The 26,544-nt window shown below is 39.7% G+C and overlaps 1 protein-coding gene across 3 annotated transcripts in view; it reads right to left on the bottom strand.

Moving 5' to 3' along the window:
* tln2b (talin 2b) overlaps window positions 1-26,544 on the bottom strand; it is a 94,527-nt gene that overhangs the window by 46,600 nt on the left and 21,383 nt on the right. For all 3 annotated transcript variants that reach the window (XM_085282174.1, XM_085282173.1, XM_085282172.1), the window contains exons 2-6: window positions 6,130-6,306; window positions 5,945-6,042; window positions 5,627-5,756; window positions 4,819-4,974; window positions 4,233-4,375 (exon numbers count right to left, since the gene is read on the bottom strand). In XM_085282174.1, coding sequence (XP_085138300.1) covers window positions 4,233-4,375; window positions 4,819-4,974; window positions 5,627-5,756; window positions 5,945-6,042; window positions 6,130-6,265 — 663 coding nt within the window. In that variant the 5' untranslated portion in view covers window positions 6,266-6,306. The remainder of the gene's footprint in view (window positions 1-4,232; window positions 4,376-4,818; window positions 4,975-5,626; window positions 5,757-5,944; window positions 6,043-6,129; window positions 6,307-26,544) is intronic.

Below are 26,544 nucleotides of genomic sequence, written 5' to 3' on the forward strand. Positions count from 1 at the left end.
ATAGAAGGGAGGAGAGCATCTGTAGCAGACAGAGAGGGTGGATGGCAGGATGTCAATTCTGAACATATTCAAGAACTTCCAAGGAAGGAGGAACTGAAAAGACGGGAGAGTCAAATATAAATAACTATATATGTATAGATACATTTCAGCTGCGATATACATCTCTGCTGCTTTCAGAGATTATGCATTTTTGTGAGGGGGAGCATCCAATGCATTAACACTACTCTCGAGCTCTCCCTCAATCTCAGAGGGTACATCTGTACAGTATGTGTGTTTGTCTGGGCACTCCACACCCTGCTGTTCATCTCCAGATGTCAGTGGGGGGATTTCCTCCCTACTGGCTAGTGATGTGTTTCTGGAGTACATGTCTGTATATAGAAAAACATGTTTATTTGTTATTTGTTTACAATTAAAAGGTGATTTAAAGCTGCAATAATCAATATTTCATAGAAATAGTGGATTTTTAATAAAAGCCTTGTTTATAGTGACAAACCCTGACAGGCTCTGTAGTTCCATTCAGCTTAATGGAGCATTTTAGCTTCTTTTAATTCCCTGTTTTGTTTTATACTGTGTGCGAATACTCTGCTTTTGATTTACGCTCGCTGCTCTCATCAGTGAAAGCATTTAGCATCAGCGTACATGCATGCTGATACCAGAGCCATTCCCCGAGCTGCTTCACGTCCTATTAATTCCATTGTACGGAAATTGGCGGCATTTTGTCCAGAGGCTTGCAGCGCAGTCCCTCAGTAAACAGGAGTGAAGGGAGTTAAATAAATAATAATTTCTTTGTGCAAAAAGGGCTACAGTTTATTTCATATTTAGCAAATGTACACCTAATCTTTAGAATTAAAATAAACCAAACAATGCTAATCTCATTTTGTTTGTTTTGGTCTGACAGGAAAACCGAAATTTGCACATAAAACCTTATCATTCTTGTAACGGATGAACGGTTGCTTAAGGAATTAACACATGACTTCTGTCGACAACACATGATGTGTAATGTACTTGCATTTAGGCGAAAGTGCTAGCCACTGCACTCCAGTGGTATGCAAATGTTAGGTGTATAATTATGTAGCATGTACAACATGCTGTTGCTTGTCTAATGTGTGAAACCTAAATGGCTCATCCCATAAAGTGGTTTGTAGTGTCCCTGATAGAAAAAGAAAGGTATTTTATTAGTTTAAAATACTGTAAAAAATCTCAAACTTGAGCTATACTGCCTTAATCACATCTCTCCAGTTTTTTAATCCCATGAATGTTACATTTCATAGGGGGCACTACAGTGCTGCAGTGGTTAGCACTGTGTTCTCAAGAAGGTCTTGGGTTTGAATATACAGTGGCTTGCAAAAGTATTCGGCCCCCTTGAACTTTTCCACATTTTGTCACATTACAGCCACAAACATGAATCAATTTTATTGGAATTCCACGTGAAAGACCAACACAAAGTGGTGTACACGTGAGAAGTGGGAAAAAAAAAAATCAGACATGATTCCAAACATTTTTTACAAATAAATAACTGCAAAGTGGGGTGTGCGTAATTATTCAGCCCCCTTTGGTCTGAGTGCAGTCAGTTGCCCATAGACATTGCCTGATGAGTGCTAATGACTAAATAGAGTGCACTTGTGTGTAATCTAATGTCAGTACAAATACAGCTGCCCTGTGACGGCCTCAGAGGTTGTCTAAGAGAATATTGGGAGCAACAACACCATGATGTCCAAAGAACACATCAGACAGGTCAGGGATAAAGTTATTGAGAAATTTAAAGCAGGCTTAGGCTACAAAAAGATTTCCCAAGCCTTGAACATCCCACGGAGCACTGTTCAAGCGATCATTCAGAAATGGAGGGAGTATGGCACAACTGTAAACCTACCAAGACAAGGCCGTCCACCTGGACGAGCTGCAGAGATCTACAGCTCAAGTGGGGGAATCTGTCCATAGGACAACTATTAGTCGTGCACTGCACAAAGTTGGCCTTTATGGAAGAGTGGCAAGAAGAAAGCCATTGTTAACAGAAAACCATAAGAAGTCTCGTTTGCAGTTTGCCACAAGCCATGTGGGGGACACAGCAAACATGTGGAAGAAGGTGCTCTGGTCAGATGAGACCAAAATGGAACTTTTTGGCCAAAATGCAAAACGCTATGTGTGGCGGAAAACTAACACTGCACATCACTCTGAGCACACCATCCCCACTGTCAAATATAGTGGTGGCGGCATCATGCTCTGGGGGTGCTTCTCTTCAACAGGGACAGGGAAGCTGGTCAGAGTTGATGGGAAGATGGATGGAGCCAAATACAGGGCAATCTTGGAAGAAAACCTCTTGGAGTCTGCAAAAAACTTGAGACTGGGGCGGAGGTTCACCTTCCAGCAGGACAACGACCCTAAACATAAAGCCAGGGCAACAATGAAATGGTTTAAGTCAAAACATATCCATGAGTTAGAATGGCCCAGTCAAAGTCCAGATCTAAATCCAATCGAGAATCTGTGGCAAGATCTGAAAACGCTGTCCATCTAATCTGACTGAGCTGGAGCTGTTTTGCAAAGAAGCAAGGATTTCAGTCTCTACATGTGCAAAGCTGGTAGAGACATACCCTAAAAGACTGGCAGCTGTAATTGCATCAAAAGGTGGTTCTACAAAGTATTGACTCAGGGGGCTGAATAATTACGCACACCCCACTTTTCAGTTTTTTATTTGTAAAAAATATTTGGAATCATGTATGATTTTCATTGTCTGTGAAGGTTCTCAGTCATCCAGGTCATCGTAGTCAAAGGAGCTTGCAAAGAAAAGTGTCTGGACTTCTTTAAGTTGCTTGAAGACGTTTCACCTCTCATCCGAGAAGCTTCTTCAGTTCTAAGGTCAAATGGTGGGGAGTCCCAGATTTAAACCTAGTGGGAGTATCCCCCCAAAGAGGGACAAAAGGACCCCCTGATGATCCTCTAATAGCCTGAGCCAAGGTGGGAAACTGGGCGTGGGTCCCAATCAGCCAGGGTTTCGGGTGAGCTCATTGTGAAACCTGGGCCCACCTTATCATGCGAATTCCTGAGGTCAGATGGCCCAGGATGTGAGTGGGCGTTAAGGCGTCTGGGAAGGGATCTCAAAACTGGATTATAGATGGCAGAGAGTTGGTGTCGTAAACCCCCGCCTCTGTTCAAAGATGGTCGCTCACAGTGGACATAGATGGCTCTTTCACTCCTCTTTCAAACCATCTGTCCTCTCTGTCCAAAATGTGAACATTGGCATCCTCGAAAGAGTGTCCTTTATCCTTCAGATGCAGATGGACAGCTGAGTCTTGTCCTGTGGAGGTGGCTCTTCTGTGTTGTGCCATGCGCTTGTGAAGTGGCTGTTTGGTCTCTCCAATGTAGAGGTCTGGGCATTCCTCGCTGCACTGTACAGCATACACCACATTTTTGAGTTCCCTCCCCAGACGCCTTAACGCCCACTCACATCCTGGGCCATTCATTCCACTTCTCACGTGTGCACCACTATGTATTGGTCTTTCACGTGGAATTCCAATAAAATTGATTCATGTCTGTGACTGTAATGTGACAAAATGTGGAAAAGTTCAAGGGGGCCGAATACTTTTGCCAGCCACTGTACTGGGAGGGTTGGGAGTCTGCTTGTTCTCCTGGTTTCGTTAACTGGCAATTCTAAATTGGCTGTAGGTGTGAATATGAGTGGTTATCTATCTGTGTTAGCTTTGTGACAGAGTAGCGACCTGTCCAACATGCACCTTGGCTTTTGCCCTACGACAGCTGGGATAGGCTCCAGCCTGCCTTAAATGAATTGGATAAGTGGAAGAAAGTGAATGGATGGATAGAGCTCTATCAGACCGTATTCATTATGCATTGTGAGCAATGCCAAGCAAACAGAAAGTTCTGAATAACTCTGTCCTACTACTATTTATAACTTTTTCTGCCGCAGACATTAGCCAAACAAAAATATTACTTTCATCATCCGGTGATCAAACTTTCCGTGTTGTTGTGCTGTTGTATTGTAAGAGCGAAGAAACAAGTCAAACCTGTCGGGACCACATCTAAGCTAACCACATTTCAGTCTGTCGGGGCCTGGTCAGAAGTTACAGGCACAAAGACGACACAGTTATTGGGTCCTGTGTCTGAAATATTTCATATGCTTGGTTATTATGGGCCTTACATTGGGGGGGGGGGGTTCGGGTCTCTCTCTTATTGTTCTCTCTTTTGCTATCTTATTATAAAGATGTGTGTAACAGGTTTACCTGAACATAGAGCAGGTTTAGCTGAACAGGATCCCGTGAATCCACATTCTGGTCTGAATAGAAGAACTTGCGCCTGAGCAGTAGAGTCTCGCTTTCCTCCACCCCCTGTTCTCTGAATGTCCTGCTGTGGTCCAGCCAGTTCACTGCCCAATCAATACACATGCTCCATTACTAAATACATCAAAATGAACAGGCATTCAGTTTTACAAAGATGTTACTAGAGGAGGATGGTAATAGTGAAATTAACCAGGGATTTTGAGAACTGCAGACCCGTCAGCTTTGACAAAAAATCTACCAAATTTAATACTGGGAAGTGAAAATCCTGACGGGCCGTGAAGAGTCTCATTTGCATTATTTTCTGCTGAGACGAAAGCTAGTTGAAGGTTGATTTATACATTTGCAAAAACATTTTTGGTGTCCTCTGGGGGAAAAAGATAACACAAAATTAATTAACTTTCATATGTCAATGCAATAAATTTGATTCGAGTGATAAAGTACACGTCCATATGATGGTGTTGAGTCAGATGGCTGCCGTAAAGCCATCAAGATTCCAGTAGCATTTTGGCTTTTTCAAGCTTGCACTCACAGTCGTCATCTGTGTGAAGTTTTGCTTTGAGCTTTTCCATCTTCCTTTCATCTCTCAGCAGCAGGGTCCTGTCTTTCTTCAGTGTCCCCATCCCATCCTCCTTCTTATCCTCTGGCACCTCTTGAATGAGGGAGTATTCCTCATAGTTGGTGATTCCTGAAAAGTTAGCCAGGGAGTTTTTTTTAGGAGGTGGAAATGCTTCAAGTAAGTGGTTCAATAATCACGACAGAGAAAAGCATCACTGCAATACTGTTGCAACTCTCTTTTTATCCATTTCTCTTTGCTTTGAAACAGAAGTTCAGGAAAGCTGGTATAGAGCCAGCAAAGTAAAATTGAAGCTGAAGAGGAGAAGAAGCCAAGCAGAAAGCCCTACTCTAAATAAACATTTTCCAATAAAGCTATCTGCCAGACACACATCCCTCTCTTCCTCACCCAATTAGGCATGGGAGCAGCTCATTGTAATTGAAATATACAGCTTAGGGAACACCTCTATGACAAAGAGTGACAGCATTTTCTGGGCATTAGGAAGAATACTTAAGTCGCTGATTAGAAACAAGCTTGTTTTATCCCGATGAATCATGTCCACATTGGTCTAAGCAAAACACGATTAGGACTTTATCAAGCATAGACAAATATGCTTTTCAAATACAAACTAAACAGCACATGATAACATAGTCTCCTAATGTAGCTGAAGATGAAGTCAGTGGTATGCCTTTGACTAAAAATAAAACAGAAGATGAATAATTTAAGCTTTGGGTGGTGGCATGACATGATTAATCTTCACCGAACTCATAGCACAGATACAAACCTATTCTACTGCATATGGTGACGAGCAGCTCGCCAACTGTTTTTGAGTCATCCACCATGATAGTTTTAATGGCACCATCCAGCATCTTGATCTTCTGTGGCCTTTGTTTCTTCTTATACTCCAAGACATCCTGAGAAAACAGCAAAGGAAACGCGATGACATCCACAGCCCTACTAATCATCCTCAGCCGTAAACTGCCGCTTCCAGCAAGCTGGGAGGAATAAGTGTCTCGGCTTCCACTAGAAAATATAGATCACTTTAAGAACCCATAACTGACACTGACAGTTCTCCACCCAGGACTATATGACTAAATCTTACTCCGTTTCGCAGCATGTAGTAATCCAGGGTTCTTCCAGACTCGAGCCAGATTCCTTTCCTGGGATCATCGTCAGAGAGGAAGAGGCCATAATCCGAGGCTGAAACAGAAAAAGCAACAGAGAATACAAATGTAGAAGCCCATAAAGTTCCATTATGTAACTCGGCTTCACCAATCATCCTCCAACCTTGTCCTGTCTGGGCTTCAGGGACTCTCTCTCTGATGATTCTGCAGGCATCATACACAGGGGTGGACGGTTCAAACTGCATCGTCTTCACCACATTGCACTGGCGCACGCAAATCTTCAACGATAAGGCCACCATCTTGGTGGGTAGTATAACGGCCTTGCGACCGACCTATACTCCTGGAAGACACAGAAGGAGAGATTGTGAAGTCATATCAATGCTCCAATGTGTTTGCGTCTATGTCAACAGGTCATTATTAAAACGCGCTCTCCAACAACACTCAGGTCAAAACTGTGAAAAGGAAATCTCAGGGGCCGAATATAACACCTAAAGGCGCAGAACAAATCCTCACAATTACCTCCTGCGGGGGCATTTTTACCTGGAATTGAATGTGCATTGTGCTCTGCCTTAGCAGCTCATCATTTCTGAGTTGTTCTGATATTAAAGTGTTACCCCAAGAAGAGCTTCTGCCTGATTGCAGTATATGTAAAATTAGCTGAACTAAGGCAAGAAACATAACCTTTCAGGAGAAGAGCGCGGGGAAAAGAAGTGCAAATCTCTCTAATTGGCAAGAATAACGGAGACAAGTCAAAACACCCCCCACCCCTGCATCATTATTCTCACTTCTCCCTGTTCGCACTCTCCTCCGGAAGAAGACTTCAGTGTGAGACAAATCAGTGGGTGTCTTATCATTTACTGCTATTAGGGTGAGTCAATTCTGGTATTCTTAGGCGTGTGCAAAAAAAGGAAAGAGACTGAGTTCCTCCAGCTTTCCTTGACCTTCAATTTTACATAGAGATGAATGAAAAAATAAAACGACCTATAGCCTGGGTAGTTTATCGGCAATGGCCTGATAAATCCATTTAAACCTGGAGACATTCATACTGCTGATCTAAATATTATATATCCAGATATTTAGCTGAAAATCAAAAAGAGACACATTTATGCTCTGAATTAACACTTGACTATCTGATGTTTTTTTTGATTATATGTTCTAAAATGTACTGTGACACCAAAAGAATTTTTAGTATTTTATTCCATGGTTGAATATAAAGGCAAAAGTTCAAGTCTTCACACTGACAGGATTCAGACTTCAGCCACACTCGGAAACAATGAGTTTTTTTGTGCTGAGCCACAGTCCCCCTTTGAGTCGAAGCAGAGAAAGTCTGCGAAGTAAATTTTCTATAATGATGGCATGAATGAGACCGTCTGTGATGGAGCCTCTGTCATAGACGTGAGTTCCTCTCCAATAGCTCCTTTCCTTCTACGAGTTTTTCTTCAAACAAAGTGGAAAAGATGAGCACAAAGAAGAAGGGGTAATGGCGCCGCATGAGCTCTCCTCTATGCAGGCTGGTAGAGAAGTCCCACTGAGTTTTTGTCATCCAGCACTTCCACAGATACACTCTTCCAGACAAGCAGCAAGAGACCCCCAGGCTGACGATACAGCAGGCTCCGTGGCATCTCCCACCACACGCTAAATATAAGGAGGGAGCAGAAAATGTTTGCATTTTTGTGGACGTTTCTCAAAACAGAGGCCGTCTCATCCAAAAAGCAACAGTTACCTGTGATGACAAATACTTTGTGGAGACTGGGTCTGCAGAAACAGTCGCTTTAGTAAGTTGTCAGTAGCATCGGTGACATCAGAGAGTAAGTAGTGCCGAAACCACATGATGAAATCCAGAAGGATAATGATAATCCCTGAGCTGCAGTAGTGTGAGAGAAAATTTTTCACTTAGATCCTCATGCAAACACTCGAAAGCATTCAACACTTCTTCAGTTCTGCTTTCGAGAAAAGATGAGACAAAACTCACAGTCATGGTGAAAAGAAAGCACACCCTCTGTCAGTGAAAACTCATCCTGGATTTTACGAGGCCTTAAAATTAGGTCAGTGCAGCCTGAGACGAACAACGCCTGACATATCACACTGTCATCGTTTGTTTAACTAACATTAAGGCAAAATGGAAATGCATTGTGTAAAAAAATAAGTGCACCTCATGATTCAGTAACTTGTAGAATCACCTTTAGCAGCAGTAACTTGAACTAATTATTTTTTAAATTACTTAATAAGTCTTGCACATCATTGTGGAGGAATTTTGGCTCATTCTTCTTTGCAACATTGTTTCAGTTCATGGAGGTCTGCAGCCATTCATTTATGCAGAGCTCTTCTAAAATCTCGCCACAGAATTTCAATCAGGCTGAGGTCTGGAATTTGACTTTTCCCACGAATAATTTTTCTGATTGTAGAATAATTCACTTCAAATTGTTTTGAGATGGTCTTATAACCCTTCACAGACTGATGGGCAGCAATTGATTCTATAAGATCACCGCTGATGTTTTTCCTCCTTGTCATTGTGTTAATCTACTCCTGAATGCTGCAGTAAGCAAAATGCCAAAACATCTGCTCTTACAGTTGTGGCGACGCTGATAATTACTTAATGATGTGGATCTGATTAACAGCACCTGGCTGCTACTTAACCCTTTAAATTCCTATTTATTCTCAGAAGTAAGGATGTGCATGGACTGCTCCTGAATTTTGGTTTAGATTGTATAATAATGACACAGTGTAATATGTCATGGGTCATCTGAAGTTGTATTTATCTAATTCCAAGACCCACTAAGGACCAGACCATACTTATATGTGTCCTGGTACATAAAACCTTAGAATTTAAGGAGGATATACTTTCCTTTTTTATCAAGACTGTGTGTGCCTCTCTGTTCAACCTCATATTCTTGTATTTTATCACGCTCACTAAAACAGCACGGTAGACAAACATTTCTGTAATTCCATCTCCCTTGACCATCACTAGTCCATCAGCAGAGTCCTGCATTAGATTAGGTTTGTTTGCTCCTGCAAATATTAAGACATGAAAATGGCCAAAGAGCAGCTTGCTGGGGAGTCTGAACGTGTACAATTCAATAGAGATGATGGAAGTCAGGAGCCATCTGGAGAGGATACAGCTCTAATGACTGACTGTAACACCAGCAGCAGAGCAGAACCTGAGAGCTACAACTGCTTGGATTATTGCACAAGTCTGTCACAGAACAACTGAGGAGGTGGCTAGACAGAAAACAATATTGGGCCTAATCAGACCTGATTTTATAAATGCTTCCAAACAAAATGAAAAACCTGACGCAGAATGAGGCTTAAAAGAAGTGCGAATGACAATCCTTGAAGGATAACGTAACACTACGGCACATTGCTCTCTGAAATGATTGCTTTAGGTTGACAAAACCTTCTGAAAAAGAAACAAAAAAAAAAAAAAACAGTGGCACAATGATAAATATATATATATTTTATTCATTTACAATAGCTTTTTCTTTGAGTATAAAATATTTCCACACAGTGCAACAGGAGTTTCAAGGTCACTCCACTGCAACTTACAACACTGGAAAGACCGAAATTATTTCTTTGAATTTTTTTCTGCTGCATTTGTAGAAAAGTCACAGAAATAGGCATGCAGATGCAAACCACTCTTATTCTACTTACACAATCAGCAGCTATTACTGTGAGCATAAAAAACAGCCACTCTGGGATAAAAGGTAGATCACAGGGCAACTCTAAACTAAGCACTGCTATTGTAAAGACCAACAATTAGATTTTAACAAGCTGGAATGCAAGTGAATGTAACTCTGGAGCGAAGCCGTCAGTAAAACAGCAGGTAGTGTAGCTATATAGTATGCATTATTATCTTCAGCCCATGGTGTATTATTATTTTGAAAGGTAGATGTTGTATGAATGGAGAGCTGAGAGTAATTCCCGACTTCAGCAGTTCTCAGGACTGTTCAAACAGCAGCATTAAAGCATATGTGCAATGAGAAAATGTTAACTGGCTAAACCGCTCCACACCCCACCTCCTCTGCCACCTCTTTACATCCTGCATTGACACTCAGCAAAACATCAGCCTTTTATCCCTGCCTGACTGAAAGCAAGGTCAGTTCCCTTCATGTCCACTGTATGCCTCTGGATACCATCTGGAGCGCGGAAAGTTCAACAGCAGGGCATGTAATGGCAAGAGAGGGCCTTTTTAATCAGCTATGGAGTTAAATTCTATATCTCAGCAATTCACAAACTAAATTTATATTTAGCTCCACAAACTGAGAGCAACCAAGCTCAGATGTGTTACAAAGAAAACAGGCAATAATCAGCCACCATAAATACTGTACATCTTTATTATGACTTCATTTACAACAAACACAGTGCAGACTTTTTAAAATAGGCAATATTCAAAAGATAGCGTTTCATTTTTCACCTTCTCTTGAAAATGTAGCTATCAGGCTACTCCAAATATGTATATACACTATGGTATTCACTAAAGTTAGCACTGTAAAGTCAGCTAAAGCTAGCCGGTACACTGGTGAAAAACAAGCAATCAGAGGACAAATCAGTTAACATAATGACAAAAGTTGTAAAAGATCCTTATGAAAGGTTATTTAATTTAAATGGACTAGCCCTTGTATAGTGTCTTTCTACTCAGTTGAGCACTCAAAGCTCTTTCTACAGCTGTCTCATTCCCCCATTCAAACACACATTCCATTGTTCGCACTCTGTTTGATCCATTGGGAGTAACTCAGGTCTGCTATCTAGGGTGCTTTGCATGCTTCTGCATGCAGACTGGAGAAGTCAGGGATCCATTCACTGACTGTCCAGTTGGTAGACAACACGCTATACCACTTGAGCCACCCCGTTTATTATATACAATCTTATATCATAATTACTTTTTGATTTGTTTTCCAACAAACTTTACAACAAAGTAGGAAATTCCTGCATACACTGCAGGATTTGCTCTTCAGGTTTGCCAACCTTTATATGCTTTATACATTAATAAAGTTAATATGGGAGAAGTTTTCAAAAGTCAAAGAGAAAACATTGGAAGACATTTTCTTGTTAGATGACATGGCTACTGAATTTAGCGTGGCCAGCTGGGCTTAGGGATAGCAGACTTACTTTGTGTTGAGCAGGCAGATGAGGTGTTGCAAATTCAAACAACAGAAAAGAAAGAAAAGAAAAGTACATTCTGGAAGCTCTTTGTAAGCCATCCAATGTTTCATGTATAAACACTGAAGTATGTCCCAAAAAGATGTAAAGCAACAGAATGAATTTCTGCATAGAAGCACCTCACTAAAGAAATTACAGATGATTTTGATTAGCAACTATAATTACATGCCTTCTTACAGTATCTGATTACAGCTACATTCATTCATTCATTCATTCATTCATTCATTTATTTATTCATTTTCAGGCACAACAAATACCTATATTGAACATAAAATGCACAAAACAAAAAACAAAAATTGCCTGAAAAAGGAGTGGGACAAAGAAAACTTATTAAATCCCACCCCTATACTCACTCAGCAACAAAAAAAAACAATAAACTTCCCGCAGCTACGCCCATCATTGCATACAGACCCATCAACAGCCCCGGGCACATACAAGCATCTAAACAGCAGCTCGCAAACAACAATTAGAGCCTTCATAACTGAATACAGAATATATAAATTATAAATTGCATTACCACAGGTAACAGGCAGTAATAACTACAAGTAACAAACACATATACATATACATGCATATATATCTACACACACATGTAGATATATGTACATACATGCGCACACTTTTTTTTTTTTGGAATCCATACCAGCAATGGTAAGAGAACAGACATTACAGAGCACACTAAAAACCATCATTGAGTATACTGTGACCAGACCAACTGTTTGTAGAGAAATTTAAATCTATCAATCGAATATTTTTGCATTGTTTCAATTGTAAACTCAGACTGTTCCAGATTTTCACACCCCATACAGACACACAAAAACCTTTACGGGTTGTTCGAGTTCTGGGTAATTTGAATTCTCCAAAGCCTCTCACATTATAAACCTTTTCTCGAATTTCAAATCTAGTTTGTAAATTTGCCGGTAAAAGTTTAGTAAAAGCTTTATACAACCAGATCCTGGAATTTAAGTAACTTTGCCTGAAGAAAGAATTTGTGAGTATGATCTAGATAACCAGCCCTGTGAATAATACGCAGTGCTCGTTTCTGTACTGTGACTAATGGATTAGTTGTATTTTTATATGCATTTCCCCACACTTCCACACAATATGTAAGATATGGAAGAACCAGGGTACATTAATTTTATAATTCAATTACTCTATTACATATAACCAGTTACTCTCCAACACTAAAAACAATAAAGACTTCTTGGCAAGTGACCACTGGAGAGCAGCATGAGTTATGGTTTTTAACCTACCTCCACTGCACTTATATACCTTCATGCACCGATTACAAAATACCCTACCCCAACCACTGGCGTTAGGCGACTAGAGACATGGTCGCTGTAGTAAGCTGAAATTGTGAAACTTCCTGTGCTGGCTGTGTGACTTCTATGCTGTAGCAGACAAGAAAACCAGAGATTCTGATGTCCATATGAAACAGACATTAAAGAAACAAAAGTAGCACCAATAAGGATCTCGAGCGGCCACTTCTTGCTGTTGCAAAACAACTGAGACCCTTTCCACAGTAAGATATGATGCATATTGTTGCTTTAATAGCCCCAGGTTATTCATCTGAAAATCACATGGAGCCACAGAGACACCCTTTGTTCAGCTGAAGCTAATATGGTACACTGATGCAAAAAAAATTAAATACTCAAGGAATGCCAAAAGAATGATGGGTGGGGCATATTTGCTCTATTCTTTGAAGGAATATATAGCGCAACAATACAGTAGTACACTAGGTTTACATGTCTTGCAGAGACTATATCAAATTTTGTATCAAGGTGTCCTTTCGCCCATTTCCATGCAGAAAGAAAGTCACTGCACCAATCTGAATGCAATTCAAATAATTAATAAGTCAAAGGCTTTCATCTAACCCTTATCATTTCCTCCACATGTTTCATAAATGAATTAATCATTGCTCATGCAGGACATAGCAATCAATGGACAGCATGATAAAGCTGCACTGACCCTTGCTATTTTAAGTTCAGCATGATTACTATGAACAAGCTGTTATAAGAGGTTTGCACAGTACTATTTTAACTAATGGGCTGGTAGTCAAGCAGTGATTACGATTAAAACAAAGCATTAGACCCAGAGTCTAAAATGAGAGACATTCACAGTTACATCAACTTGTTTTTTTCCAGCTACATTTATAAAAGAACCTTGCAGCTGTAACCCATTGTGTGGACTATAGGATTTGCTCTTGGGTGATGCACACTGCTGTAATGCAATTTGTGGGTACAGATACTGACAGAAATTATGATTCTTGTCCTTGTTGTAAGAAGGGAGAGAACAGCTCCTCTTACACTAAAAATATCCAGTGAAGTAGAGCGTCCTCCAGCAGCTCTGCTTCAAAAGGATCCACAGCAGAAACAGAGCAATACATCTAACACTTTCTCCTTTATTTTTAAAAGCAAATGGCATTCACTTACACTTGTAGCTGACAGGGAGTAAAAAAAAATAAAAAAATCTTTACAGTTCTTTATTCTATTTCAAGGTTAGACAAGCACTCAATACATTAGCTGGTAAATTGAGAACTTGGGCAAGTGCATCCTTATGCCAATTCTTCTAAGTTACACTGACATGTCATTACGTTAGGAGGTCCAGCAGTTTGGACTCAGTACAACACAGAAAATATTCTGAATGTACCATCCCTCATTTAGAGATTTGAAGAATTGGCTTCCTAATCAATGGAGGCAGAAACAGCTTCTGTAGGAGGAGAACTCCACCCTCCCAGCTGGACTCAGTCAACCAGTGAGTTGGTCCTTTAGTCAATCAGTCAGTCAGTCAGTCAGTCCTTGAGCCATTCACTAAGTTGGGAGACTGACTGTGAGTTGGCCTGGCTTCGCAGTGGGAGCGGTTAACTGTGGCTCGGGCAGATGTTGCCCAAACATTTTTATTTTATGACATACACTGATGGATACAGATCAGTCCCCAGCAGAAAATCTTACCCCACAATGATTTCATTATCATTGTCAAGCACAGTTTTAGCCATAAATCTCTTAATGAGAATTTACACTAAGTGGCCTCTACTCCACTGGCCTACATCTGCTTTTTGTCTGATAACAACTATGGCAGACAAAGTGATGCAATAACATGAAATGGGAACCATGTTGGGAGTCAGTAGTTCAGCGTTGTGAAATTTCAAACGAACATAAAAATAGAGCAAAAGTGATGTAGAAAATTTCCTTTAAGTACCAAAATTTAGAAAAATATTTAATTATTTCAAAATGGTAATAATTAAAATCTGCTATCCACTACCCTGTTAATGAGCAGCACTTAGCTCATGCCGAGGAGTGAGTAACAAGTAAATTCTTTACAGATTTATCCAATGTCACAGATACATATTTGGGTACGTGATCGCTGTATTTATGATTATTACGACTATAAAATACAGAACAGGTGTTTGTCAAGTACATTCAACCACTCAATCCACGCAGGTGTGCCTATTATGCACTGCTCACTGCCGACCATATGGTGGGTTTGAGGGTTTCCAGATTGAACATATTTTTCTATGTTCAGTCTGGAAAGCATTAATTCTACACAATTAAATCCAGAATATAATTTAAAACCAGAAAAATACAATGGATGTTTTTTTGTTTGTGTTTTAATAATCCACAAATATAGTTGAATTATTCTAATTTGCCCAAAAAAAAAAAAAAGCACTTCAGCATTGTAAAAAGCATTTCATCAGAAAGCTCATGCTGATCTTAATAATCAAACTTGGTTTTACTGTTAGTATCACTACATAGATGTTTCAGCTCAAGTAGCATAGGCTTGGTGGCCAATGAGTAACATATGGCAAGAGGCTGGATTTACCCTGGACAGGTTAGCAGCCCATCACAGCTCTAACATGGAGACTTAACCATCCCCGCTCACATCCACACCTATGTCAAATTTAGAATCGCCAATTAACCTGACACGTAAGAGGAATCCAGAGTATCCCCAGGAAACCCCCACACACACACAATGCAAACATGCAAATGTCCACATGGAAAGGTTAGACACGCTGTAGTCAGCCAAAAACTAACATGTTCTTCTCCTGATATCTACTGTACAATCAATAAAAATAAATAAATAAAGAAACATTTAGATTCCTCAAATCAGTCAATATTCAGAACCTCAATGAACTTTGCGGCAGAGTTCAAAAGCCCAAACCTTCTCACCAAAGTTATCATGGAATTTTGGATTTTTACCAAGAGTTCGTCCATTATTAACAGTCAGAATCAGTGCAAAGCCACCAATACAGAGATCAAATAATATCCAAGCATCATTTTGATCAGTCAAAACCAAACTTGAATTGTGACTCAGGGTTAAGTAAATACAAACAAATACAAGGCCCACCATCTAAAGGAATCTTTAAGAGAACTGACACAGATGAACTCTTACAGAAATTTAGTTTTAGCTTATTACAGCTAGTTGAAATCAGTGTAGAAGATACATATTTCAATAAAAGTAAAAAAAATAATATTGAAATGGCTGTATTGGCTCAAACACTTTCTAGATCTTGTCAAAAAAACAAAACAAAAAACATCTCTCTTCTTGCTGTACAGGCTGGTGCCTACTGCTTTGCCCTCTGATTGCTGCTTTCAGCTATAATCTTGTGTTTAGTTGCTGCTCACAGAAAGAAAACCAAAAAAAAAAAAAGGTATTGCCTCTCAGTTCTAACATCTCATCTCTGTGGTCCCAGCGGCCAGCACAGGTAAAAGAACGACACAAGCAGACTGCTTTTCATTTTATGTCAAAAAAGGACAGTTTCATTCTAACAGTTTCAACAGGTACCTCTAAACAATCTGGGCTGATCACAGTTTGTCACTTGATGGATATCTCCTACTTCACATATGCATTTTTGCACTCATACTTTCAGTTTTTGATGGCATCACCCTGCCATTTACGCTGTCATCTGAGACGTGTCTTGTGTGCAACAGTAATAAAACTGAGTTTTGTTATGCAATCAACTACCTCACTCAGCTCATCGGAGGAGATATAATGGATGGAGAAAACCTCATTTTCTGCTGTATAAAATGAGGTTTGTTTAATTAATGAGGGTCACTTCAACATGGGACAACGGCGACACTTTAGACAGAACATGAGCACCAACAATAACTGATCTGCACTACATTCCCAAACGTATTCACTTACCCATCATTGAACTCAGGTATTCCAATCACTTCCTTGGCCATAGGTATATAAAATCAAGCACCTTGGCATGCAGACTGCTTCTACAAACACGTGTGATAGAATGGGTCGCTCTAGGGAGCTCAGTAAATACTGTGATAGGATGTCACCGGTGCAACAAGTCACTACTATATATCCCACAGTCAACTGCTATTGGTATTATAAGAAAGTGGAAGCAAATGAGAACAATGGAAACACGGCCATGAGCGCGGTCATTGCAGAGTGTGCAGAGGTCGCCAACTTTCTTTCAGATTCGCTCAAGACCATTGCATAGAGAGTTTCATGGTTTCCACAGAAACAGCTACACCCAAGCCGTACACCCTAAACTTAATGCAAAGCTTTGGATGCATTGGTGTAAAGCACGCTGCGATTGAACTCTAGAGCAGTGGAGATGTGTTCTCTGGCGTTACAAATCAAGCTTCTCTGTCTCGCAATCTGTTGGATAGTCTGGGTTTTGGCGGTTGGGAGGACAACTTGTCTGCCTGAACTTTGGAAAGTGGAAAGTTTGTTGGAGGGGCGATTATGGTGTGGGGCTCAGCCCTTTAGTACCAGTGAAAGAAACTCTTAATGCTTCAGTATACCAAGATATTTTTGAAAATTTCATGTTCCCAAATTTCCGGTAACAGTTTGAGGTTGGCACCTCCTGTTCCAACATGATTACACACCAGTGCACAAATAAAAATCCATAAAGACATGGATAAGTGAGTTTGGTGTGGAAGAACTTGACTGGCCTGCACAGAGTCCTGAACTCAACCCAACAGAACACTTTTAGGATGTTCTCACATATTAAACCCTATGGATTAAAAATGGGATGTCACCTTAATGAGCAATACAAAGTCAAATAAACAGTGTTTTTGTACCTCTAACAGGCACAACTGGATTTTATCCAGATCTTAATGTCCTTTTGATAAGCTTGAATGACATCAGCAGAATGGGCGATCCTAGACAGATCTTAACTCTCGACTGTAATTTGTGACCTTTAGCAAAACGCTGATGAATGCTAAGTTGATGCCAACTTAGTCAATGAGACAGTACATGCCGCTGAGCCCTGTGCAAATTGAGGGTCACACAGAAGAAAAGGGCAGAGTCAATTTGAATGAACCATTTCAACTACTGCTCTCTAATAACACCCTGTATAGTATGCAACCTTTCTAAACACAAAATAAATTTCAGTACACAGCAAAGTTAAACCGAGTCAGAGGGTGTGTTCTTATAGATTCTTTCATCCATATTTTTCAAACATTCTGCTTTGATAGTAGGAATACAGTATATACCAGTGATAAACTATAACACAATTTTAGAACTGGGAAGATTAAGGGGTAGCAAGGAAAAACTCCACAGATGTGACAGTAATTAGTGGAAGAATAAGTAAGTACAAGGCCGACATGGCTCATGAAATCATTGCATCACAATTATAAAGGTCACAATTAAGATGCCAACCCCACTCTAAGTTTCTCAACACCAGTTTCTCTCCTCCCTTCCAACACCATACACCAGCATCAAACATATGACGTCTTTCCAGCTTGCAAGAGCTGTCTGCTAATCAGACAACTGATAATGACAATACTTGTTAAAAAATGAACAGCACAATTTTTTAATGACAGAAAAACAAATGAGATGGGATCGTGTCTTTTATGTTTGATGATGGCTGCACAGAGCTTGAGACATATAACACACGGTGGCACACCCGGACTCTGTATGCAAACCCTACAGACTTCACATATTTAAATATTCAAAAATGAATCACCCTCCAGTGGACAATCAAAGACAGCAGTATTAGAGGATTAAGTATTAGACTGCACTCTCACGACTCTTGCTCCCATGATCGCTCAGTATGTTCTGCCTGGAGTCTCATATCCTCCAAATCAGGTAACTCCAATCTTCTGTCTGCGCTGCCTCCCAACCACTGAGTCACTTTCTCATACTTCAGTAGCTGGCAGTTGCCTACTACCACTTGCATGCTGATTACAGTATCAAGAGCAGTGGAATGGAACATATGCTGGCTGCGCTCCAAAGTGTGATACAGTGAGGGACTCTATCAGCATTTTATATCCTCTGGCATGCTGTAAGGAAGGGATCTTGACACAATGGTAGAGATTCGTTGTTCTGGCTCTTCAAGCAAAACAAAACAAAGGAAAGCAAAGGAAACACGCTCTAGCTAAGGGCATCATCAGTAGAATAATTAGTCCAGTTGTAAAGTATTAACCCTTAACCCTTATTAACATAATAGTAATAATAATTACTGAACTCACTAATAGTTACTAATATGATTGTAGTGTATGCCTGTCTGTTCCCGAAGTCCTAGACACATTTTTATCGAATTAGAACTTAGTGTTTTAACTGCGTAGGGCAAGACGATTATCAACATCTCTGTTCAAATCCTTACAAATTACATGCATTGTGTGTAGTAGCTGATATCAGAACACACTGCGACATGAGCGAAGAAAAAAGGGACCACAGGTCTGGTAATAACCAACTGTAGGAGGAGTTTTGCTAGTAATAATAATAATCAAAATGGTCTGTGTAAGTGTAATATCTACTGTTGACAGTGCAGTGAGTGAAACTATGTAGTTATGCGAGAGGAGGTTCAGGGAGAGGCTATGTTGTTGGCCCATTGTTTCCAGATCACCAACTCTGCCCAAGTTGCCATGGCTGCTGGCGTGTCCACCTTTTCCTGGACATATAAGGCTGGACAGCAGCAGAAGGAGCAGTCACCATCACCCCCCTGCCCTCTGGTCCAAGGCTGCATCTTCTTCTGCGGTCATCTGGGTGTAGGATAGTCTGCAGTTATTTAAGGAATTTAGGTAAAGCTGGCTTTTAAATGTCAACTAGACGAGCGTCTAAGCGTGAGCGTCAACAATTTAAGGGCTGCTTCTTCTGTGTACGCGACTATGCAATCCTGGCTGATCCACAGGGCCTCGCGGCTATCCTGTCACAAGTACGTTGAGATGTTAAGCAGAAAAAGAGATTGAAGGAGTTGACTTTGATTCACTTTGATAGAGCATGTCTGAAAAATGAAAACACCTTTCAGTGAGAGTGTCATTTCAGTTTCGCTGCTTTGTTGAAGGTTCTGCGGAGAAACATAATATAGTATTATGTGTGGAGAGCTGAGCTGTGAGAAGGAGAGACTGTCTGTGAAATTGCCTAGTGGTGCATTGATCCCTACAGTATAGTGAAGAAGATGTACATGCACAAAGACTGCCAGATGCACAACGTACAGAGAAGGCCCTTAAGTGAGAACCTTTCCCCTCCAGTCAATAATGAAACAGCTTTCATTAGTGCAAACTCTCCAAAAACGATGAATGATTGGTCAATATCTCAAATGAAACTAAAAATTTAGAGCAAACTGTGGAAGACCAAGGCAAACAAGAAAACCCATTATTTAGTTAGCTTGGGAGTACATTCCAGGCACTGTATTGTTGTGTGACTCCTCGCAGCTTTGTTTTTCTCTCAGCAAGGACTAAAAGCACTGGAGAATCAAATGTTTAAATTGGCTGGGGAAGGTGTATACAACAATGTGCCCTCACACAAGCACTGTACACTTCAGAAAGTTCTATGAGAAGAGGCTGAGTGCAGGAGACCCGCTGACAAATTGGGAGACTTTTTGAAGAATGTTTTTGAAGCACACAGAAACAGCAAACAGAAAAGGGCAAATTTCAGATTTTTGTATTCGACAAAAGTATTTACAGAAACTTCATAGCCCTCAAAAGTCACAACAATATTTTCTTTAGAAAAAGGCATTTTTGATTATATATAAAAAAAAAAAATAAAAAAAAAACAAGAAGAAGAAGGGGAAGGGGAAAGAGTTCAGTGTATTACCCTCATATTGTTATAAGACTAGAAGTGCAGACAACACCTACTCTCTGGAATTCCAACCCTAAACAAAAAATATTTTTGATTAGCTGAAACAAACATCTCTGGCTTAAATCCACATCAGAAACATCTGGTCAACTAACCACCCTCCCACACACAGCGTGGAAATCTTTGGCATATTGTGCAACACGGTCAACTGATGAGAACCATGCTGACTGTTTAAAAGCCTTTTTTGTGTGTGCTCAGCGGGGCAGAGGAGCATCACAGACATGGACCTTCGCTAAGATAGGGAAGCCACATGCTATGGAGTGGAGCATTTAAGGGATGCTGCCATGCTTAGTTAAGGGCTCACAGACTCCATATTTCATGCTCTACATCTGCTGGTTGCCATGGAAACCCTGGTTTTGGGAATTTCTCAGGTCAGGTGGCTTTTGTCAGCTCCAAAGCAGGAAAAAAAATGGGTGCAGTGTGCTTAAGAAATCAATTGATAATAAAAAAAAAGAGAAGTAGTTCTTAGGATGGTAACTGAACTTACTTGAATGGCTTCGCAAACACTCAGTGTTTTAAGAGACAACCCATCACTGCCACAGACCAGCTGAAGTGCGTCTCAAACACTTTTAGTGAACTTTTATGCAGCTTCTCGCAAGGAAGGCAAAACACAAACAGCAGTAAGAGTTCAAGAATTTCAGGAGAAACCAAGGCATAAACAGGAGAGGCAAATGCAGGGCAAACACTATTATTTCTCTGAATTACAGCTTTTGTGACTCATACAACTATAACTAACAAAAACCAAAGGCAACAATTTTTCTCTGCTTTATACAGTCAACTATATTCCACAGGTTCTCTACTATTTTTGCAGATTTGTGAACACATTAAAGACTCATGTGTTTTTTTATCTGTTGCATTCTTGCAGATTGCTCCAGATGTACAAAAAACACAGTTCATTTCACAAAGCAGGATTTTCTATTTACTAAACTAAACCACAATAAATGGGTCAGAAACTCAGAACACAGAAAAGAATGGGCGTGTATGAGAAAGGCTTTACAATTACAAGCTGGTCATTATGACAGCATGGGTGCATTTGGATACCCCAGTGTGGGTTTCATACAAACAGAAGCAGCAGGAGCCGATCATTAGAAGCAGGCGTCTGCAGGGCTGGGTCCCACAAGCTCAGTCGGAGCTTGTGTGAGAGGTTCTCCTTCTCACTGGGGAAGTCCAGAGGAAACATGCCATAAGCCAAGCACTCCCCAGTTCTCCTCTCTTTAACCTGATTACCGTAATGAGCTTAGAGACTGTTGGATGCACAACATCTAATGTGGATGTAGACAAACAACACTGCACTCCCTGACTCTCACTCCTAGCTGAATGCAAAGCACATCATCATGCTGCAACCCTCTGTAGCTAGATGGCCCATTAGCCAGAAAGTGTTAGAGACAGGCGGATCAGAATAGGAAACTGCAATTTTCTCCTGAAGGTGAAGCAAGAGGTAAATCATCGAGAAGCTGTCAAAATGCAAATAAATGATCCTTTTCCCCAAAAAGGTATAAATATATGTACCTGACTATTACAAATCATTCCCAACTCAGTGCCTGCAATAAATAAATAAATGCTGAGTTTACTATTATTTGGTCATCTTAGTCATATAAAGTTATGAATAATGATTTCATTTCCTAGGTTTATGATCATGCTTTCACTATACACACTTACCGTGCCTGTGCAGAAAGTTTAAAAAAGTTTAGTAGTTACTTCATCCCATCAGGTTTGTGATTGCATTTGCAATGTAGTCTATGTGACTCATGCAGTAAGAAAATGTAATTCAAAATGTAATTATAGTACTTCATCAAAAACAGAAGAACATAAGAACACATTAAGAAGGAACAAAGTTTAGGAGATTAAGGCACAGCTGTTCATTCTCAGCATTTCACTTTTCCAGAGTTGACAGCATGTTTGAGCAACAGTGTGGGGGGTCCACAGAAATACGTTTTACTTTCATACTATTCAAATAATTATAATGTTATATATAATGTAATTTATGTCATATATTTAATAAACAATATAAATTTCATATATTTTGAACTGGTGAGGCAAAAGAAATAAGATTTTTTTTAAATGGGTTAAATTTTACTCAAAACATATGAACCACTATTTATAAAAATGCAAATACACGTATAAAAGAACAAAAGAAAAATCTATAAAAGAGTTAAACTGATGGCTTCATCAAACCGAAACTCAGCTAACTAAAACTGACCAAACTCACAAGAAACAACACACAAAAGGGAGAAAACCTCTATACATTAACTAGAGGAAAGGACATGAAGGTAGATACTTATTTTAGGAACAACTAGTCATTATTATTTCTCACTAATAAGAAAAAGTCTGATAGGCTGTTACACAACATATTTAGTTTCAGGGAAGCTATGTTTTCATGGAAGATGTGATTTTTGGCAAATTCGTATGCAGCAAAACAATCATAGTTCCTAAGAAAATGACATCATCAACGGACATCAAACCCTGACACCTTTCCCAGGTCGCACTGCTAGTGCATTGACAATTAACCTAACCAATCCAATTAATCTATCCCCAAAAAACTGCATGTCTTTGGACTGTGGGAGGTAGCCGAAGTACCACACGAACACGGGGAGAACATGCAAGCTGCACACAGAAAGGCCCTGGCCTGATGGTGGAATTGAACTCAGGACCTTCTTGCTGTGAAGCTAACCACAGTGAAAATTATTGCAATGCGGCACTTAAATGCAACTGTGTGGGGTTTTTTCCAAGCTGGTTAGTACATGGTTTTGAACGGATGGCCACATATCGTGTTTTTCCCATTTACAAAGACTAGTTTTAGACAGGTTTGTTTAAAGCACCACCGATTTATATTTATGTGCATCTAACGTCTGTCACATTTATTGAATTTGTCCAGAGTAATATAATTACTTAAGTGTCGCATCAGTTAGCTCCATAGGAAACCAAATGGGCCCAAAAGGTCACAGGTTCATGCCTGAAGTGGACACGTGTTTTATTTTTAAAATTCTTTCTATTGAAATTGTTTAAAAATAAATAAGAGATGAGAATTTTCTAGAGAGTCTAACAAGGATGTTCAAGGTAATGTTCAAGGTGAGGTCTATGTTGGTTCAACTTTTATCTCAAAAGTATTTTTTAACCTTTGACTGAACATCGACAAAAATCACCAGCTGTTAGTTGTTTAAAGCAAAAGTAAGTAAATAAAATGCCTTATTTGCTATTGCTGTGATCCACATTGCAGTATTTACTGATTCAAGTTCATGTTTTAAATTTGCACAAAATCAGACATACAGTATCTGAGGCTGATCATCCTTTCATTGAACATAGCAGATCAGTGAGAGCATTTCCAGTTAGCTGCCTTATCAATATATCAATCAAGCCACAGCAGTTAATCTGATTATAACCGTGTACTCAAATAAACTGATGTGTTTCTTAGATGCATATGTATGCAAATTTTAGCTCAGTCCAGTAAGAATCCATATTTCTCATATAGCCTAGATGCCATTGGGGAAGCTAAATGGTTTTGCTGGTCCCTGAACGCTTATCCTCTTAAGAGACCCTCTTACCCTCTGTGAACCGAGCTCCAAGCGATCTTTGTGAATGCAAAGAATTAATGTTCCCTCGCAAGGATGCCTTTCTGCTCAAAGGCACTTTTCTGTGCTTTCATCTCACGTGCACACACCTAGTTTTTATGTGCACAGGTTTCAAGACTGAAAATGCCACCGTTTTTTTACCCTGCCTGTCAACGACGAAGCTTGTTACAAAGGATGAAGTGACTACAAGAACAGCTGAGAGTGTCCTGCTCACAAAAAGGTATTCTGCCCCTTCTGCTACATTCAAGACCCATTAAAATGCAATAATTCAGAGTTTAGACAGTCTGCTCTATAAAGATACACAGGTTACTTCCTGAAAGGGTTAAACTAGGTTTAATTGTTGCTAACAAGTATAGGAAAATGTATCACTGGCAGATTTCCATTTAATAATCTAAAAATCTGTCTGTGCTTGAGGATATCACATCCCCTGAGCTACACCACTCATTTCCATTTAATAATCTAAAAATCTGTCTGTGCTTGAGGATATCACATCCCCTGAGCTACACCACTCATCTCCATGCTCTGCAGGTTAGCTTCTGAAAGATTCTCATGATTTCTTAAACATACCACCAAAAACAAATTGTGTCAGTTTGCCCGATATATATAATGACTCAAACTGAAACACCGTCGGAAAAACTTGTTAAAAAAAACATAGAAAGTGTGTAGGTTTCTCTCCAGTGGTTGGTAAATGACAAATCCTGTGGGAGTGAAAAGGATCTCTGCAACGATGTTAACAGAAAAAGACATGCTACTCCTTGAATCTTAATCACAGCACGTAACAAAAGGGTCATGTATCTTTTTGTGAAATGACATTTAGCATCACACTTTTGTTCTCCAATCTTTTTCTTAAATTGCATCTAGGCGAGTGCATCATAATATGTTAAAGATGAGCCTTACTATAAGAACAAAAACAACAAAATAACATCTACGTGCCACAGCTGTCATGCTAATCTCGTACTACTGCCTATTAAATAATGTCTACTTTAATTTTGCTTTGTGTTTAGTCACTCCACACTGAAATATTGTTGCGTTTGTGACATGGTTGCCAACTTTCAGCTACCAGATGGAGAGAAAATTCAGGGAAAGTGGCCAAGATGAGTGGAGCGGTAGAGTGAGCTAATTTGAAAGTTATAATAGTAATTTGGGTTCACCCATAAAGTCCTGTAACACAATAATACACTATAAATAATTAACAATAACCATCACATATCTGCTTCCTGTGTGACTGATAAAAATCTTGATCTACTAAACACTAGGCCAGTCAATATGTTATGATTATTTATCTAATTATGGTTCCATAAATGTTTGTTTTAAATTGTCAGCTACATATTGGCAGATTTTTATAGTTACTTTAATAATCAGGCAGGCCATGTGTTGTATATAGTTAGGAGAATGCATCCATAAACACAACAATGTTTTAATGTTGAAAACAGTCCCACAACCAGCTGGAAGCAACAAAAAACAACTCCATTCCACGGAAATTCACCTTTCCCCTAATGCATTTAAACTTCCCCACAATATAGTTACAGATGTTCCTTTTGGGAGTGGATCGAATATTGCAACATTGGAGTAATTTTCCTGTAATTGGTAGAACGATCCACTAACACTTCCAGTTATAAAGCAGACCGCTTGTCCTTCAGCAGCCTCTCATTTGGTCTGTGCTACTGTTCACAAACACATGAATAAAATCTACAACTTTATCATGTTTGTCAGATTTCAAGTAACAAGCTGTGCCTGTGTTGTTGTTAGTAGATTACTTGCATCCTCACAAGTGGTATTTGTTTGCTGCCCCATGTTAATTTGCCGTCCCCTTGGCACACTGCGTTGGTCATTAATGAAATCAACTTACTGTATCTGAGTTTATAAATAAACACAATGTTCTGCTTTTCCCCAATAATTTCAGAGACAATATCTATCCCAGATGTTGACCTTTCTGTTCACTATTGAACAGCTCAAAGTCAACAACTGGGGTGCAAACAGATAGCATGGATGAATGTAAATTTGGAAGATTACAAAGGTTTCTTTCATGGCATATTCTCATCATCTGCTCCTAATTCCTGCATACACAAAGTTAATTTGCTCACTCAGCGGAACAGATTTTTCCATGACACACGTGCAACAAATCAGACTTTACATCACACTCCCATTTCTTAAAGCATGAGACGTGCAGTTCATCAGCATAATGTGTAATTTTTCCGTGGCTGATTGCCACAGTTATTATACCCATGGTCATTCTCAGGCCTGCATACGGCTGTCAGTTATGAGGTACCCATGGACTGTATAGCTCAGCAAATTGCCACGGAGTGTCATGCTTTCTGAGATTCACTAATTAGCCCAATGAATTCTGCCACCATTGCGCACAACTCATTAATGCTGACACAGGCTTCTAATTAGTTAAATGGGGGCACTGAGCCAGCTGATAACTTGAATACTTATTATTTCTGCTTTTTGAGTAACTATGATAACAGTCCATTATCTACACAAAACAACACCTCAGAAATTGTATGTTACCCGCACCCTTTTCAGAATAAATGTTATTTTCAATAACTGCTTTCCACAGTTTGCCATTAAATGAGAAATGAGAAGTGTGGCAGTGGTGCCTGATCAGAACATGACAATCATCTGCCACAAAGAGATGTCACGGAGACAATTTCAAGGAAAAACTACAGCAGGTAGAAACAAGATGCCAAAACATCAAAAACATGCAAACAAAAATCAAAGGACATCAGATGGATGATTATCTATCTTGACTAAAAATATCAGCTGTTTATACTATATGTACATCATTCTTCTTCATATGAGTTAGCGTTATT

The sequence above is a fragment of the Mchenga conophoros genome, linkage group LG7 (assembly GCF_057382185.1).
Source record: "Mchenga conophoros isolate Kocher_MC1m ecotype Shallow Benthic linkage group LG7, M_conophoros_male_GT1.1, whole genome shotgun sequence".
Lineage (NCBI taxonomy): Eukaryota > Metazoa > Chordata > Actinopteri > Cichliformes > Cichlidae > Mchenga > Mchenga conophoros.